Below are 19,345 nucleotides of genomic sequence, written 5' to 3' on the forward strand. Positions count from 1 at the left end.
TACAAGAAAAAGAAACATCCGTGTACCTATTAGTAGCAACATCCGGTTGAAGTCACCGGTACCTCTGATTTACCAGTTGGCTAATTCTTGGCTTATATAAAGTTAGTTCCCTAGCATTGTTCTATAAAATAATCATGTTTTTTGTTAAAATGATATAATGGAAGAGTTAAAGCAATGCTAAATATATAGCTATAATTATTTGTTAAAATTAAAATATCAAAAACAAAAATCAAAATACGTGATCAAATAATTTAAAAGATTAATTAGCATATAATTATGAATATGAGAAATGTTTATGAACAACAAACCCGACTTGGTATTATTCAAATAATTCGTATAGTTTCTATATGATTAAAGTTCATAATCCATATAACCTAACCCATTAAATGCAAATAATCAAGAGATATTTGAATTTATTAATTCATCAACCAAACCACATAGCAAGTCTCCCTAATCCATAACACATTATTGGATTCTTTGTTAACCTAAATTTAATTTAATTGACCTAAAATTGAGTAAACTATAATATAGGATATAACTATTGGAATTTATATATGTGGTTACTTTTTGACAATTTAATGAGTTAATTTGTTTACAAAATAAATATTCTTTTTTTTTTTATATGTATAGTCTAATCCAAATGTAGCAATTCTAAAGGCATTTCAAATGAAAAAGAACTAATAGCACTTAATAGAATTATACTCTCTTTATAAATAATGGAGGAATCACCAAATAAGGCAATATTATTCAAACTTTTTACTTTTTATATTATAAATTATTTATATGTGTATATGTCAAATAATAAAAGAGTAATTACCTAAATCAATTTCCAAGCATTTTAAAATTGGACATTTTAGTCTCCTAAAAAAATTAATACACAAATCAATTCTGAAGATTTTATTCCGACAAACAAATCCATCCCTAATTTATTTTCCGTCAGATCAATCTCCAAAAATTTTAAAAGTGGACATTTTAGTCCCCTAAAAAAATTAATATACAGATCAAATCAATTTCTAACATTTTTTTCTATCAGACATATCAGACATAACATTATTATTATTATTATTATTATTATTATTATTATTAATTGCATAATAATATTATACCATAATTTTTTTTGTATTATTTAGATAAAAATAATAATAAATTTATTCATTAGATTCTTATGTATGTATTTATAATATAAAAAGTATATATATATATATATATATATATATATTCACTCAATAATACTAATAATAATAATAGAATTAGGGAAATTTAATTTGTCCTTTCGTTAGTAGAATTGGGCTCATATTTTCAATATTATTGAGTTGGATTTCAACTTAAGCCATTAGTAATATTAAAACAAAGGATTATTATTAGCTTTCTATATATAATCTACAAATAAAATTTCAGTTATTTAATTTTACTATTTTCTTTAACTAATCCTAAGTTTTCAATCTTTAATTAACACCATATGTTTAATTAATTCGCTATATGTCCATAATTTATTAAAAAACAATTCAAAATTGCAAAAGTTAACTAGAGAAATGCAAGATCATAATTGTGATTTTCATCACGCTTAGTACAACAAAATCAATTTGATCACATTTGATGATGACAACATTGGAAAAGTAAAAAAAAAAAAAAAAAAAAAAAAAAAAAAAAAAAAAAAACACACAAAGATAAATACACAACACTAACACACATATATATGTAACTTAATTAATCAGCACAAATTAAATCAATGCTTCTTGGCAATAGCCAAAGAAGACATAACAATCAAGAACATGAAGATGACAACAACAATGAAGGAAGAGACAACTGCTCCACTTGTCTGATTACAGAAATCACTGTATTGGTTACAAATTGCAAGCCAATTGGAGCTTTGATTTCCATTGTGTGCTAGGTATACTACTGATGCAGCTGAAGCAGCACCAGCTGTTGCTAGAACAAGAAACACCTACAATAATAATTTCATCATATCACTAAATAAATATCATAACTAAGATTTCAAGAATAATTAATATAATCAAATTAAGATATATTATTATGAAAATGTTCGTTGGTAGCAAATATTTTGCTTGTTTAGACGCTATTAAGTTGATATAAAAAAAAAATTTTTTTAATGAAAAAAATTTTTTTTAACATGTTTGGTAAATTTTTAGTAGTAAAAATAAAAACACTAAAAAAAAAAAAAATACATATTTATTGAAAAGTTATAATTTACATATTTTTTTTAAATATTTTTTTCTTTAAAAAAAATATATTTTTTATATAATATATAAACAAAAAAATGCTTTTATATGGTTATACCTAAATATAATTGATAAATAAAATTTTTTTTTTTCATGAGATATTCAAATATAAAATTATTTTTATTTTTTTATAAGATCTTTTAAAAAAAAATAATTAAAAAAATCTTTTTTTAAAAACTTACCCAAACAAACCTTAGAATAATACTTTAAGTCAATCTCTAAGAAATTTTATTTTAGCCAAATATTTTAGTCTTTAATAAATTTTAATTATCAAATTAGTCTTTAATCTTTCATTTTGTTAGGTATTACTAAAATATTTTGACAAATCGATTCCAAAGTTTCTAAAATCTTTTAAAATACTCAGATTAATACTTTCAAATAGACGAGAAATTCTGATGTAAAAATTGATTTTTCTATTGAAATAAAAAATTAATTATGAAATTAGTAATTAAAATTTATTTAAAATGTCAAACTAAAAACTCTTTGAAATGACTTGGAAATATATAATTTGTTACTAAATAAAGATATATATGTGATGAAAGAGGTTATTACAGAGTCTAAGATGATGAGGAAGAGTCTTGGTGCAGCTGCATGGGGACGAATGATGGCCACAATAGAGAAAGGCAGTGATAGAACTAAGTACCCACCCACCAATGCCATTCCAATTACCAAAAACCTGCATTCATTTTTCTATTATCTGAAATAAATATCGCTTTATGTATCCATGTATGATTATGTCCAAATATCTTAAATTTTAAATCGTGTAAAGCATATTTTTTATCTTTAATATTTATAATTTATTTTAAAAATATCTTTAACATTTAATTTTATTCAATTTTATATCTGACATTTTTTTATTTGTATCAAAACTATTCTTAAAAATTTTTAATTTTGTTCCTAACATTTTATATGAAATTAATGTTCAGGGATAATTTTAATAAAAATAAAAAGTATTAGGAATAAAATTGAATACAACTAAATATTAAAAATATTTTTAAAAAAAAAATTACAAACACTAAGAACAAAAAATATACTTTATCTATTTTTAATCTATTGATTTAGTTAAAACAACATTTATTTTAAAATAAATGGAGTATTTTTTAAGTGACACAATAAATATGATTTCGTCTAAAAACTCAAGTTTTTTTTCAATCGTCAGCTAATTTTTTAATTTTAAATTTTAAATTATAAATCTTAAATATTAAATTTTAAATCTTAAATTCTCTAAAAAATAAAGGTTAAAAAATAATCTTATAATAGAAATAGTTGACTAATATTAACTAATTAAAAATTAATTTTCTATACTTATTTTTTTTAAAATATATAATTTTCCTCTAAACTATCTAAAACATGTAAATTTATCTGATCTCAAATTTTCTTAGCAAATTCATAAAACAAAATGTGAGTCAACATAATAATTAATCTAAAACCAAATTCATAAACATAAAACACAACTCTAATAAATAGTACAAGTTATCAAACATGACATACGTGAAAGTGGTGAAGCTATCATAGCTAGCTTCAAACTGAAAGTATTGAGTGAAGAAAGGGAGTGTCTGATCGGCGGTGGCCATGGTGGCGGCCGCACCGAGAGCGGCCGCAACGGCACCTAACCTTAAAATAAAATCCATTATGGCCAGCCCTTTCTTCCACCCTCCTGGCCTTTGTGGTGCACCAAGCAAAGCTGCTTTTCCCTTAATAACATTGCTTGATTCTGGCACAATATCTATGGTGGTTGACATTTTTCTTTTTTGGCTTTGGAAAATTAGGGAAACTTAATTAATTAATTAGTATATAATATTATATAGTAGTGTCTAAGGATATGTGAGATTGTAATATGAATGGATGTGTAAAATGGATTGAATGTTTTGAGTTTATATAGAGAATTAGGGGGATCATAAACATTTGGAAAAGTCAACTATATGATACATGAGAAGTCAAGTTGAGTTGTTTGGAAACCATTTCCACTATTAGCTACTTTTTTTATGACATGATAGAATAGAGAAAGTTAATATTCATTTTATTTATTTATTTTTCTTCTTATAATAGACTTGGTTTTCTTGAAATATGTACATCTAAAAGTAAGTGTTAATTGACAATAAATATAATTTACTAATAAATATAAAAAAAATAGTGTTAAAATGAATATTATTGTAAAATTTAAAAATTATATATAAAATAAATATTGACACAGGTTATGATGCATACATTTGTAACATAGAGACACCAAAAAAAAAAAAATTAATGTGACAAAGGTATTTAAAATTGTTCAAAAACTAGACTTTATTTTACAAATCAAATTAATCTCTTCATTTATTAATCATAGTCAACCAAACCATGCAAATTCTCTCTAATCCATTAATCCACTAATCTAATATAAAATTAATAAAGCCTCAAGTATATTGATTGGTCAAAACAACCTGATAAAGCCTTCCTAATCCCTTTAATCATAATTTTCACAAAAAGAAATTATTGACAACTTTGGACCCAATTATTAAAGTATTGATCTTTATATGAATAAATTGCTAGTTTTCACAAGATATGGCAAAAGTCAATGTTGCACAAAAGCCTACACCATTAGAACAATTATCATTCATGGAGGGAAAGAAAAAATGAGTTACAATAGCTAAGAGATGTTCATTCAAAGCAGCATCACCTCTTTGCAATTTGCATATTATCATATCAGCACTTGAAACACAAATTTTGACAACACTTGCCCTACACTTTCCTGCTAGGAAAAAATTGCCAATCTATAATGCAATTTTTTGTTTCTTTTTTTTTAAGAGGGAAAAAAAAAACAGAAACTTAGGGATGCCTAGGTTGCTACCAAAGACTCTTCCAGCAGCAACATCAATATACATTGTGCCAACCTAATACTGAATCCTATTTTTTTGTAATACAGTTCCAACATCCTTGAATCACTTACATAAAGGACTCTCAGATGAACAATCCAAATTTTCAACTTGACCCCACAATTCCTTGCTTACTACTACTACTACTACTATGATTCAATGACCCTCCATTTTCTTCACAATTATGAATGCTGAGTTTGGAGGATTGTTGCATTGAATTTGAAGTAAATCCATTAGCCTTGACCGATTCAGGGTTACTACCCTCACTTGAGGTTATGACCTTTACTGGCTTGGACTCTTGGTTGGACGTGTCGCTCGTTGAAACGGGGTGTTGCAACGATTCCATTCGTTTCAAAGACGGAACGTCTCCTTTACAATATCTGCGCCACATTTGCCGGTATGTTGACTCTAGGCCGAGGATGAAATTCGCTCCGTCGCAAAGAGGGGACTTGGACATGAGTTCTCGTAGACTCATTCTCAAATTTTGTAGCGCTGGAATGTCGGACGCCAACTTTAGGGCCAATTTAACGTATTCGTCTTCGTTTTTGGCAACTAAATGTCCAAGGCCTGAAAATTCGAATTCCAAAGCTATGCTCAATTACACGACTTAGATCAGCCAAGAAAAAAATTTTGTGCCAAAATGTCAGCAATGAAACACATGAAAAAAGTACAAGTTTATTGGGAAACACCCACAAATTTTCTGAGAATTTCTTACCAACATTGCTAAGAAGACTAACGCCAACGTTGTGAGCATGTACTGAACCAGCCATTGTAACACATGGAACTCCCATGTATAAAGATTCACAAGTTGTCGTCGTTCCAGCATATGGAAACGTGTCCAAACTACACGAAACGACAAAATAGTTTACAAGTTCAGTAAAAAACACAAGTTATCTTCACAAACTTAGAATGCAAACAACAGATATTACCTTATGTCCATCAGAGAATAGGCTTGCATATGATCATGGTTGAGAAGTATAAGGGGCAGAAGATCAACACGGAGAGGTTCCAAACCTAATTGCTCTAGTGTTGAAAGAAATCTTTGTCTCACACTTTCACAGCAAAATGGTTTACATTTCACCACAAGGCGAGAATTCGGGATTGCACACAGTATCCTTGCCCAAACCTGCAATACTTTAGGTGTAATCTGTCGAAATAAAATAACATAAGTTAGAATATGCATGATTACTTGACTAAATAAAAACATTTCGTATTAAATAATATATGTATAACACACTACCTTCGCCAGATTGTTAAAACTGCCGAATGTGACGAAGCCATTGGAAAGGGCAGGAGTTGGAACAATAGGACCGGCTTCAGGAGAAGGCGTGTAACAAAGGAAACATTCTGGTAAACGAACTAGCTCTTCAACGTGACTGAGATATAGAAGTACCATTAGCAAACAAACTAGAATAATCATAATACGAAATAAGTGCTCTGAACAGATTAACGACAAGAAAGTACAGAAGTTCTAGAGGAGATCTACTTCTGCTTTGTTTCAGGAGGGTCCACCAGAGAATCACTGATTCTATAATCAATTGTTGGCAATCCGGTGGTGTTTGGATAACCAATCCAAGTCACCTGCATGTCAAGCACTATAGGTTAAATATTTGCAGAAAAATAATCAAATCTACTACTAAAACAAAAGGAAAGAGTTAAGAGTCTCCATATAGATGTGAAAAAAACACCTGAATCGGAGCAGGTCGACATGCCATCATCCCCAATTTGTTATTTGCTGTATGGCCAGTAAGTTCTACCAAAATATCAACTTGATCTTCTCTAACCATTTCGGCAACCTTCTTTTCATCGGTCCCATATATATCTTTCCAGATCCCACCCTTCTTTAAGACTTTCTCTCTAAACCGAATGGTTTTAGCATCAGCCTGCAACAACACAAGAAAATCAATTATCTGCCAAAAATATAAAAAATTACGACAGCAGAAAACTATGCACCCGGAGTTATCAGAAATGATGAAATGTAAGCCAAGACAACAACTATGCAGAAATGCATGCCGGGACAGATGAAACCAATGCGTTTTTCACAGAAGCATTTATAAACGATACCTTGACAACTGCTGAATAAACAATCACTTTATAATTGGTGTAGTCATGATATACAAGGGGAGCTTCAATGAAATACGACACAGAATGTGTAAAATAGTCAGGAGATACATATCCTATCACAAGAGGACGTTCAGGATCTTTTGAGTTGTTCCATGATGTGAACTGCGGATATAGCCTCATAAATCTCCTGCCCCAGTCCCTGAAAGGAAACATTTCACTTTTAATAGTGTCCAAGCTACACATCTTTCTACCTTCCACATTAAGTGGATTTCATGCACAAAATAGAAACTACATGAAGAAAAGAAAATATGACACTACAATTTTTCTAAAGTAACTCTAAAAAGACTTCCTTCAAGACTAAAAAGTTCATTCAACCAATGAAAGTTGATCGAGAAGTCAATTGAAGTACAATATATCTCATCACCAGGGAAAGTTATCTATATTATCAAACATTTATGAAGAAATAGCAAAGTAGTTGACTAGCTAAAGATGCCAATCAAGCAGCACCAATGAGGCAATAATCGAAGTTCGTGAAAATAAGTTCATAGGAGAAAACTGCAACCTGTGAGCCTCAAAAAGCTTGTCATCATTCCCTTCATCAATGTAATTCATTGCGAGCAAGCGATTCTGCACATTAAAGTGGATTTAAATGAGATTCCAATTAATATATGGACAAACCTCCAAGAATAAAATAGACATCGGAAGAACAAAATTCAGTCGTCCATAGCTTGTATCACAACACAAGCTAGTTTATGAGAAAGTTAAAGTAATACTACTTACATTTTTATAGATAAGTTAGTTTCAAAATTAACATTCAAGTATTCAACTGAACCACCTTTTATTATTATGGAAACTTAAGACTCCTTAGTCCCTCAACTTATCTAAGGAATCCGACGAAAACATAGAATCTTCTTTAATCAAGGATACTAAATATGTATCTAGGCTTCCCATTTAAGGAAGTTCAGTAGAAGTAAGACAGAAGTGAATTTGTTAGCAGAATCAGATTTATTAACATATAGGATGTGACGCTTTACACTAAGAAAGCATACACCAAAACCTAAATGGAGCGAGAAAGATTCAGACAACACCATAATAAAAGCATCATCCATCACATCCATAAAAAAATGTGAAACACTTTGAAAGTTGAAGTTGCTTGATAACAATGAAAACAAAAGCACCACCCAAAGTTTCAATTTTGGACATCAAAAGCATCGATTGAACAATGAAAGAGAGAATGAAAAAGTGGGGGGAAAAAAAGGCACCAGACCTGGCCAGCATTTCGTGAGTCAGGATCAATCTTAAGACATTGCTCATAAGCGTTAATAGCTAAAGCAATATCACCAGCATCTCTATAAAGAACTCCTGCGCAACAATAATACATTATATTAAGTGTATGCAGATGTTATAGAAGTTCTTCTTGCTTGAACTTTATTAAATCATATTTTGTAACTGAACATAACGAGAAAAGTAGAATCTTTTGGCCAAGAGAGATAACTTGCAGAAGTCTAAAGACAATAAATCACACGTATTCAGAAACCCCTTCCACACTAACTGCCATTCTAGTTATCTTCACCTAAACAGTAATATCATTTCAACATAAACTTTGTAGCCAGCATTATGTTTGATCTCTTGTACATAAAATACCAAAATGCTACTATGAAAATTGGCCTATCGAAAGAGAAAGTAGACAGATTCACTTGAACCAACTTAAACTTTTTTTGTAAACCTTCTCCAACCATCTAAGTCTATAATGTTACATTGTTACTGAATCACGGTTACTGAGAAACCTGATGAAGATTAGCAAGTCCAACTATACCTATTCTAAAATTATGCTCCTTTCAAAAAGAATTAAATTGTAGACAAAGACAACCACATCCATGTTCAAACCATAACGAGCAAACAAATAAATCATAGGAAAAAGGAGAAAATACCTAGGTTATTGTATGCTTCTGCATATGTTGGATTTGCCATGATAGCTTTTTCAATCATACTTGCAGCAGAATCCATTTTACCCTGGAGAAAGAATGGAAAACACGCAGAGAATCAGTTACTGAAGAAACTTCTGATTAATCCCAAATTAAAAAATTACACAATACCTAACCTGGACAGTGTATACAACCCCAAGGTTATTTAATGACTGTGAAAAGTTTGGTTTGATTGACAATGCAAGCTGCACATAACAAAAGGACAAAGTTGTGATAACTGCTAACAAAAAAATGCATTTTGACACGAGCGTTACAAAATGGACATGATTATAATTAGTCATTACCTGATAGCATTCTACAGCCTTGTCAAGGTTGTCACGATCTTTGTATATAACACCTAGATTGTTACAAGCTTCTGCACAATGTGGATTGAAGTGGAAGGCAAGTTCATAGAACACAATAGCCTAAACAGTATAAATTGATTTTCCACAAATTCGATTAGTCATAGAAGAAGTTGACATTTGTATCATAATATAATATGATAAGTTTATATCTGCAACTGGAAAAATAGTCACGTGGGTGTGTAAGACATACCATATCAAATTTAAGCATCTCCCCATACGCAACCCCAAGATTATACATGGCATCGGCATAATGCCAATTATAATACAAAGCTTTCTTATAAAAAGCCACACCTCGATTGATATCTCCTTCCAGTTTAACCTATAAACCAAAACAGTGATTTAGGACAATAACTGGAAAGAAGATAGTATATTAGTATGAAAACTCGACTTCCCTTCCTAATTCAGAAGGAACAAGGAGAAGATATTATTTTGTATTTCCAGAAAGCCACTTCGAAATTGTGCAAAAGTAATTTAAAGTACAACAGTCACTAAGCAACAAACTGCGGATTCCATGGCCATCAAAAGTAAATAACTTTGTGTTAAAGAACCATAGTGTAAAGTTTTACACGGTTCTACAATTTTTACAATGTATTACCATTGCGTTATTATTCATGCTGATAATAAGATTATACGTGGAATTTCACGAGCATCACCTTTGTTCCCAAGTCGGTCAAAGCTATAGCCATATTATTCTTTGCAATCTCAAAGTTAGGAGAAACAGCTAAACACCTGCCACAGAACATGGATTGAACATAGAAGCCAACATCAAAAGTCAATAATTCAACAAAAATATTAGATGCAGAACTTGGTTCCGAAAAAGATAATGCAAGCTGTAGATAACCTCTCATAACAAGTAATAGCCGCTTCTAAATCACCACGATTTTTGTAAATCACACCCATATTGCAGTATGCTTCAGCATACATAGGCCTTTCTGATGCAGCCTTTTCATAGAAAGTGAGGGCCATGTCATATTGCATCATTTCAGAATAGACCACGCCGAGGTTATAATATGCTGGCTGCAGGAACACGTTGTACGGGAGGAAAGGTATTATTATGCAGACAAAGCTAAATAAATTTAAAAAAGGGATATAGCATTCCAAAAAGGTAAAATGATTGGAAATGTAAGAGAATTACAGCATAACGCGGATCTATTTTGAGGGCTTCAAAATATTTTTGAATTCCCTCTTGTGTGTTTCCTGAGAGCTTTATGTTGGTACCAATATCTGTTAAAACAATGGCTAGGCATTCCGCAGCTGCTTTATACGATGGATCTACTCGTAAAGCCTTCTGATATGACTGTTCCAAGTGCATCAAATATTATCTCAGTAATGACTTCGAGGCAAATTTTCTACTAACTTCTTAAAGCTCTAGAATCGGAAATATACATTATAATGAAGTACAATGACAGTTAAAACTTTGTGATATTAGCAAACAAAATGTAATATTGAGGTTATATAGATTAACCTATGCATCCCAATTCCCAAACATCATATTCTCACAATACAGGAGCCAGAAACAGCTCTGAAAATTTTAAGAAGTTGAAACCGTACACCTAATCTATACCTTCATCCTTCAAGGTAAATCGAGCCTTACTAGTTAATGAAAATGGATCCTCTCAACTGAAGTCACTAGACCATTTAAACTGTGGATTTTCACTGTTGATTGGATACGCTTGTGGGATACATGTTAGGGTCCACCATGTGGTGAAAATTCACGCTTGATATGGTCCAGTGGATTTTCCAACTGAAAGGATCCATTCCCATTAGGTAATGTATTGAGGCTGTAACAAGAATAGCCACTTGAAAAAGTATGAAAAAATTACAACCCTTCATGTTTCGACACTACTTTCATAAATTACTAAATAATTGTAGCAGTCTTCGTATCAGAATTCCCAGTCAAATACTACATCATCTAAACGTATATTTCTAAAGAAAAGCCAGATGGTAGATCCACTCCCAAGGAGCTAGCTATGCTTATTCTACATCATAAACGGCAACAATCATGCCGCATCATAAACAACCGAAATGAAGAAAACAACAATGCTGCGGAATTTATCACAAAGCTACTTAACTGGCATGGACATACCTCAGCTGCTTCCACAAGGCGACCTTCTTCTTTGTACAGGATACCGCAGTGGGTGAGAGCGCAAGCATTTTGAGGATCCAATCTGATAGCCTCGGCAAAACTTTCAAAAGCAAGCCTGCCCATATTCTGCATCTGCAAGCATATCCCCTTTCCTATGTGAGCCTCCACATTTCCACTATCACTGTCAAGGACACGTTCATACAAAGCAAGAGCATCGACGAACTTGTTCCTTGACCGTAAGATGTTCGCAAAAGCAAGATCATCATTCCCTTCGCTTTGCTTATCCGCCGAACCAACATCCACAGCAGAGCCACCAGTACTTATAGAATTCTGAGAGACTTTCAAAAAACCATTGTCTTTAGATAATTCCTTTTCTCCCCCATTCCCATCATTGTTTTCTATCCATGCCATCTGAGCACTACACTTCCCTAAACAAAAACAAAGCATATCACAGACACTGTTATTCTTGCACTCTGATGAAACAATACAATACCGTGTTTGGATCAGCTTAGTTTTCAAAACAGCTTAAGATCAAAATCATGAGACAATTTCCAAAAAAATAAAAGTAAAATAAAAAATCCCAAAATAAGATGTTACTAAACATGCCTTTAATTCCATCCAAATGCAATAGAAATGGAATCAAACTGAAGAAGTGAGCATCAAGTAACACTGTAAAGCATCATGAACGCAAATTGATCAAAACCCCAAAACCCCCCAACAATGAAAACAAAACCCTAACAAGTAACTACAACTAACTAACATTGAAGATTTCGAACAAAAGAAGATCAACATAGCAAAGGTTAGATCTTTAGCAACAAAATTAGGGCATGGAAACTTACAGGGGAAGCTCCAGAAGCGTCTTCAATGGATGCAGGAAAAGGGCATGGGCAAGTTGGAAACTTTAATCATAAACCCTCAAAAAAACAGCATCTTGGGAAAAGGGGCAGTTGCAATATAGAAAAAGCAGAAAGAAGAAAATAAACAATGAGGAAAAGAAGAGAGAGAAGAAGGAGAGTGGTGAAATGAAAGGTTCTACAATATGAAGAAATGAAGGATGGGCATTCAAGAAGAAGAAGAAGGTTGTGTTGTTTTGAGGGGGGTTTTTTTTTTTTTTTTCTTCTTTTCTCTTCCCCCTCCGACAAAGAGAAACAGTGGTTGAATGTGTCACAAACCCAGAAAGAAACCCTCTCTCTCTCTCTTTCTCTGACACTGTTCCTTTTGATTACAGCATTGGACGCAATTGCATAGGGACAACACAAACTTTGTTGTTCCTCTTTTAACCCCTTTTCTCTTTTTTTTTTTTTTATTTATCAATGATCCATCATCTTCAATTATTACATCAACTATGGGGAAAAAAAAAAGAAAAAAGATAACATGGATCTAAGTTAAGTGTAATTAATTAAGACTTAATAGTTTAATTTTGATACACTTTTAGTGTAAAACTAGGGGTATATATGGGTCGGGCCATACTGGGTTTGGCTTAACCCATATTCAGCCCGAAATATAAACCGGGCCTAATGTTTGGATTCTAACCCGATTCTAGACCCGATGAAACCTACGCACATTCGGGCCGGGTGAAAACCGGATAAAAATCGGGTTTTTAGCATGTAAAAATCACCTAATCTCTAACCTTTATTTCACAATTCACATAGTAAAATTCACTTAAAAAAATATAACAAGAACCAACCATTCTCTAAAATTAAAGCATAACCATAATCAATACTAATATTGTCTAACACGAAATATTTAAATCAATACAAATAACACAATATTATGCATTAGTGTAAAGTGTTATGCATTTTAAACATAAAACATTAACTTATAATCTTATAAATGACTAATAACACAAAATATTAAGGTTTCAATATTTAAATTCCACATAAGAATAGTCATCATCCAACACAAAATATTAATTGTGTATGATGACCGGGCCATCGGGCCAAATTTGGGTGACCCGAGATATGGCTCGGACCCGACCCGAAATAATGACCGGGTCTATCTTTGAGACCCTTACCCGACCCTAGACCCGATGAAATCATATTAAATTAGCCCCTAAAGTGTTCGGGACCGAGCAGGTCTTCGGGTCGAGTCGGGCCATGTACACCCCTATGTAAAACGTTTTATTCAATTGTACAACGATATTTATTTTTTTAATGACTATTTACGCAATCAATATAAAAAATATTTATTTTTACTAATGTGAGATTATGTAATTAAATGCACGTGTAAAACTATTTTACAGTGTATCAAAATTAAATTTATTAATTAATTGGAGTACCATAAGCTTTATTCAAGCATCAATAATTTAAGATCAATTGTTAAGAATACTAAAATAGAAAGATTTTTATTTTATAGAGAAAATAAGATTTTATACATTGGATACTACTAAAAGCTTCATAATTAAATATTTTTTCTATATTGTTATTCTACTTTGATATTTTTAACAAGTGCTCTTGAATATGTATGAAGAAAGAAAAAGAAATAGAAAATGTGAATATTCTTAGTGACCTTAAAATTAGATGGAGATAAAGTAGAAGTACTTTATTAGAAAACTAGAACTTTTAAAAGGATAAATGATTTTTATTTGATTTATCTAACATATGCAAACCAAAACAATAGGGTGCAAATATGTAATAATTAAACCTCAACATACATTATACATGAAAAAATAAAGGGGGGTGAGATTTGTGGTGTGCATTATTTATGTTTGGTCACTTGTTTTGGTACTTATTTTACCAAACAATTTTTTAGGTTTAGATATTAAAAATAATTTAATTAGTCTTGAACAAAAATTGTACCTTCAATGAGAGCAAATTACTCTAAATTTGTTAGACTCTAAACTTTATGTATGCTAATGAAGTAATGATTAATGTCTTTATTCTTATGTGGATTATATCATTAATGATTTTGAATAATCAGTTGAAGCCATGAACATAAAGAGGAGTGGGGAAATTGTTTACATAAAGTTTAATATCTTTACATAGTTCCTTAAATTCAATGACTAAATTAAATCACACTTTTAGCCTCTTTTTTTCCGCCTTTATTGGATTACCAATATAATTATTTATTTAGAAACAACTTGAGAGGAGAAAAAGGGTAGACATACTTTGAGGCAAAGACATTAGTTAAGAATTAATTATTTGGATGGAATACATGCATGGTTTTAAATGAAAAATGTATAAAGTGGTAAAGTGAAAGGTTAATTATTATTAAATTTATAATTTTTATAAAATGTGTATTTTATTATTCTAATTTAAAAGTAATTAATTTTTTATTTGATCATTTTATTAATTTTTTTATATTAGAGAATTTTAATCCAAAAGAAATAAGAAAAGAAAAATGATATATTTTTTATTTTTTATTCTTAATATTAAAATTAATTGATAAAAAATTTAAAAAAATTATTTTTAATATAATAAAAAAAAGTGTATAAAAAATATATAAAAAAAGAAAAATGTTGTAATCAAGCCCAAAGCGTGACAAACAATGTTGGATGGACTTTTCTCAATGACATGGACACATTTCTCCACCAATTAGGACAAAGGGTTCCATGGCTTTTTCTAAGATGGGAAATTTGATGCATATAATATGTGTTAGGCAAATGTTAGGAAAACGTGGATATGCTATAAATAGATGATTTCCTTAATGACAATGAACACATTATGGATCTTAAAAAACATGGAATTATATTATGAATGAATTTCTAAAACTAGTGCCGTTTGGATATTAGATATGACCTATTGATAAAAAGTAAGAAATATATTAAATTTTGAATGTGATAAAATATATATAAGTAAGAAGTATAATAATTTAGATTTTTTAATTAAAGATAGAACTCTTCAATTAAGAAAGATTAATTATTAGATGATCACAAGAACTAATCGCACAAGGAAAAGTGAGATTTTTTAAAAAATAAATTACAAAAAATAGTGAACATAATCAGAGTTTTGGGAATATAATGTAAAATGTAAGTAGGTAACATAATTATATCAATATTTGAGAAGGAGAACAATAAGGAAAAAAAAATTGTTGGACAAATCAACCAAATACCAATCATATTCGTAGTTCATATACTTATAATATCATCATTTAAATATAGTTATGATAAGTTTTAAAAGATATTGGTATAGGAGTATTCAACTATTTTTTCTTTTTTACTTTATTCATGTTTTTGTCTTTATTAAATTTAGTGAAAAATACCAAATGAAAAGGGACAAAAATTTTAAAAACACACCCACTAGTTTATTAAAACAATAAAATTTCTTAGTAAAAATCTTGTTTTTTCCTAAAATTTTTTTTAGGAACAATAAATTGATTTTTTTTTTTTTGTTGAGTTGGCAAGCCTAGTCCATTATAACAACCCTCCACATTGGACTTCTTTAGTAACCACACACAAAAAGAAAAATTGGACCAAAAAGAAGAAGAGAAAAACCTTGGGTTTCTTTTAACAAAAACACAAATGTAATGTCATGCATTATCAAATGAAACTGAAAATTGATACAAATTTTATAAAATTTAAGGTGCCTTGATTTGTATTTTCATTTTTTGTTTTATTTTTAGTATTTTTTTTTAATTTTGTAAAGAAAAATATGAAAATAGGAAGTAAAAACAGAAAATAAGATTTTATTGTTTTCACTTTTTTCTTTACAAAATTCAAAAAACAGAAAATATTAAAAATAAAAATAAAAAATAAGAAAGCAAATCAAACACACCCTTAACTCTTACAAAGTAGGGTTACCTCTGTTTTTTTTTTTATTAATTTCTAAATTTAAATTGGCTTGTTTGATTTTAATAAAAAAAGGTTTATGAATTAGCCAATTAGGTAGGATTCTTTTTGCCCCAATGTGTTATGGCCCTAGTCCGAGGTAAGGTAATAATAGCTCAAACTTGGAGCTAGATTTTATTAAGCTTTTATACAGTTTTTCCAACTATAAACTTTTTGAGTTATTGGTATCTTGTTATATTATACATGTAATTCAAGTAATTAATGTTAGACAACACTAATAAACACCCTATTTTAATAAATTCTTTATTTTATTTGTTTGGGGTATATCACAAGGAAAGGGTTGGTGAAAGAACCAAGTTTGCGCTGACCTTTGATTCATGTAAGCACAAGATTTGTCCTATAATTAAAGTTTCGAAAACTCAATTTAGTACTTGTAATAATAATAACAAGGAAGAAATATTTGTAAGCTTCTAACCCTTTTAATACATAATTAATAAAGTACACACATATGATCATTTGAGCTTAAAATATATATATATATATATATACATTTTTTAAATGTTAACTATCATAAAAAAAAATAAGTTCCTATGTACCTTCTATTTTTTTCGGTCTCCCCAACACATTTTTCACTCTAGCAAATTAAGGATTAGTCCAAAAAAAAAATCAAATTTCAATACTTATTTAAATAGATTAATAAATTAATAAATTAATCACTAAATCAACTTAATTTGATTAGTATAAATATACTTAAAATATGTAACAGTCTGTTGAGGTCATCTCTCTTTTCTTACTTGATGGCTATGGCATAGGAAGAGGCTGTTTTCATTAAAAAATAAGCACATATTATTATAACACAAATAATTTCTGAATTTTTTTTACAGAGTCATAGACAACCACAAAATAAATAAATAAAATTGTGAAAAAAAATACTAGTGGTGTATTTTATATACACTAAAATGAAGTTAAATTTTCCATTAAAAAAAAAAAAAGCTTCAAAGAGCATTATAGAAAAGGTCAAATGCTTCATATTCACTCGGCTTGTCATATACAAAACTGTTTATTCGGTCCCGGAAAGAACAACAAAAACATATAACCTTAAACAACCACTAATCTTTGTTATCTCTAATGATGTAAAGTTAAATAGTTAATAGTGATTATCTAAGCAACCACTAACTCATATTATATTATATTATTCATAATCAATTCAATCATAGAGTACGACATCATAATCGACACAACAGCTCTACCTAATCTTCAAGATCTATAAAAGCTCAATTATGTTGATTCATTAATCTGGAAAATATGTCTTTACAAATTCTTTCCTTAAATTAGTTTAATAGAATAATCATATCATATAATATAAACATATAAATAATCATCAATAATAACTATTGGGTTAGTCAGTCTAGTTTATTTATCTACTTAAACAAATATTGCAACTGATTAATAATCAATTTATTTATGATTATAAACAAATATTGCACCTGATTAATTAATCATTGACCTGCTAGTTTAAAAAATATCATAAAAAATAAAATATTTCATTTACTTAAATAAGTAGATGTCAAATTAGTTCTTAGTCAGCTAAAATAATGAGAAATGAAAAAAAAAATATCAAATAGAAATCAAGCCTCTCCATTTTATTAATTATTATCAAACATAGTGTTTTATTATATATTTTTATTAAAAAAAAAACAATATATAAAGAGATCACACTTGCTAATACTAATTTAAGAAAAGAAAACGTTGAGAGAACATTCCCAATTCAAATAACTAAAATTCTTAGTCACCAAAAAAAAAATAACTAAAATTCTTGTTAGTCACCATAAGTGAAGCTATCAAAATTGAGCTTCATCAAATTAAAAGAAAGAAAAAAAAAAACACTACTAATAATTAATTAACTTATTAACTTAATTTTGAGTTTTTAACTGATTAATAATATCATTACTTCATTAGTATCAATCAAGAAAACCGGTTTTGCGCCAAATTGCATTTCTCACTTGGCGAAGATCTCTTCCTTTGAGAGTTCTACCGACGCCTTCCAACACCGAAAACGACGTCGTATTTGGTAGAGCGCCGGAGCTTCGCGCTACGATCTCGTGCGGCGGCAGCATTTCGTCATCGTCGTCGTATCCGTCGTCCACATCGGCAAGATCGCCGGCATTCTTTCTCGTTTTTGCTGCAGCAACCGGAACCTTCACCGGATCAGACTGCTGAAACTTCCGGCCTCCACAGCCGCCGCCGGGAACCGACTGGGAGAAGTAACTGTCGCCGTTCGGCCTCGGGATCGAAGGAATCGTCATCGTTGACGTCGAAGATGACGACGGTTTCCGGCGAAGAACTGCTAAACGATTGGATTCTGGTAACGCCGCGAGGATGCCGGAGTTTTGGTGGACTCTCCGGTGGTCGTTGTTGTTCGCCGGTGGCCATGCCGAGAACTGATTCTCCAGCTCGGAAGCTTCGTCGACGGCGTAGAAGAGTTCTGCTTCATTGAGCTCATCGCCGGCGGCGGATGCGGAAGGTAAATGTGAGGGTGAAACGGCGAAGAGGCCGAGGAGGCGGTCAGAGGAGGAAGATGGTGGTGAACGGCGGTGGCGGGAACTGGCAGTGAGATCCATTTTTTTTTTTATTTGTTAAGAAGAAAGAAAAAGTGATAAAAAGAGAAAGTAAAGAGGAGAGAGAATGTGTGTATCTATCTATCCGTGACTCTGTGTGATGTGGCGAAAGTGTGAAGAGACACAAAACGAAGAAAAGAAGGTCTTAAATGCCATCAAGAATGTGGTGGCACAATCACAAAGAAAGAGAAGAACAACATGCATTTTTTTAATTTTTTTTTTTACCATCTACTATAAGTAATGACTAATTTCTTGCTGAGTCATAAATATTTGATAAATTACCTAATTTTTTAAAAAATAAATAAATATTGATATATATATATATACGATAAATTATCTAATTATTTTAATAGTTAATTTTAATATATATAATATTATATATTATAATTATTTTAGTAATTGATTTTAATATATACATAATATTATATAT

The 19,345-nt window shown here is 30.4% G+C and overlaps 3 protein-coding genes across 3 annotated transcripts; all 3 read right to left on the bottom strand.

Annotated features, from left to right (window-relative positions):
• Positions 1-1,666: 1,666 nt before the first annotated feature.
• LOC130962059 (casparian strip membrane protein 2-like) lies at positions 1,667-4,063 on the bottom strand. The gene is made up of 3 exons (XM_057888147.1): positions 3,732-4,063; positions 2,793-2,916; positions 1,667-1,945 (listed from the first exon to the last, which is right to left on the bottom strand). Exons 1-3 carry the CDS (start codon positions 3,980-3,982, stop codon positions 1,727-1,729), a joined length of 594 nt encoding a protein of 197 aa, XP_057744130.1. The 5' UTR covers positions 3,983-4,063; the 3' UTR covers positions 1,667-1,726.
• A 734-nt stretch (positions 4,064-4,797) lies between these two features.
• LOC130961129 (probable UDP-N-acetylglucosamine--peptide N-acetylglucosaminyltransferase SPINDLY) lies at positions 4,798-12,811 on the bottom strand. Its single transcript, XM_057886842.1, has 18 exons — positions 12,411-12,811; positions 11,572-11,999; positions 10,621-10,782; positions 10,327-10,502; positions 10,139-10,214; positions 9,676-9,804; positions 9,426-9,545; positions 9,258-9,326; positions 9,088-9,169; positions 8,424-8,518; positions 7,719-7,783; positions 7,157-7,355; positions 6,781-6,975; positions 6,579-6,673; positions 6,333-6,468; positions 6,022-6,239; positions 5,808-5,935; positions 4,798-5,659 (listed from the first exon to the last, which is right to left on the bottom strand). The coding sequence occupies exons 2-18, from the start codon at positions 11,980-11,982 to the stop codon at positions 5,199-5,201; spliced, it is 2,817 nt and encodes a 938-aa protein (XP_057742825.1). The 5' UTR covers positions 11,983-11,999; positions 12,411-12,811; the 3' UTR covers positions 4,798-5,198.
• A 5,290-nt stretch (positions 12,812-18,101) lies between these two features.
• On the bottom strand, positions 18,102-19,025 carry LOC130961965 (protein S40-7-like). The gene has a single exon (XM_057888019.1). It carries the CDS (start codon positions 18,916-18,918, stop codon positions 18,259-18,261), a length of 660 nt encoding a protein of 219 aa, XP_057744002.1. The 5' UTR covers positions 18,919-19,025; the 3' UTR covers positions 18,102-18,258.
• Between the last annotated feature and the right edge of the window lie 320 nt (positions 19,026-19,345).

This window comes from Arachis stenosperma, chromosome 2 (assembly GCF_014773155.1).
Source record: "Arachis stenosperma cultivar V10309 chromosome 2, arast.V10309.gnm1.PFL2, whole genome shotgun sequence".
Lineage (NCBI taxonomy): Eukaryota > Viridiplantae > Streptophyta > Magnoliopsida > Fabales > Fabaceae > Arachis > Arachis stenosperma.

Coding starts and splice junctions, on each gene's coding strand:
- LOC130961129 (XM_057886842.1), bottom strand. CDS start 11,982: ATGGCATGGATAGAAAACAATGATGGGAATGGGGGAGAAAAGGAATTA. Junction 10,215..10,326: donor GCTATTACTTGTTATGAGAG/GTTATCTACAGC, acceptor GTTCTGTGGCAG/GTGTTTAGCTGTTTCTCCTA. Junction 7,356..7,718: donor AAGCTTTTTGAGGCTCACAG/GTTGCAGTTTTC, acceptor GTTTCCTTTCAG/GGACTGGGGCAGGAGATTTA.
- LOC130962059 (XM_057888147.1), bottom strand. CDS start 3,982: ATGTCAACCACCATAGATATTGTGCCAGAATCAAGCAATGTTATTAAG. Junction 2,917..3,731: donor GATAGCTTCACCACTTTCAC/GTATGTCATGTT, acceptor AAATGAATGCAG/GTTTTTGGTAATTGGAATGG. Junction 1,946..2,792: donor TCCTCATCATCTTAGACTCT/GTAATAACCTCT, acceptor TTATTATTGTAG/GTGTTTCTTGTTCTAGCAAC.
- LOC130961965 (XM_057888019.1), bottom strand. CDS start 18,918: ATGGATCTCACTGCCAGTTCCCGCCACCGCCGTTCACCACCATCTTCC.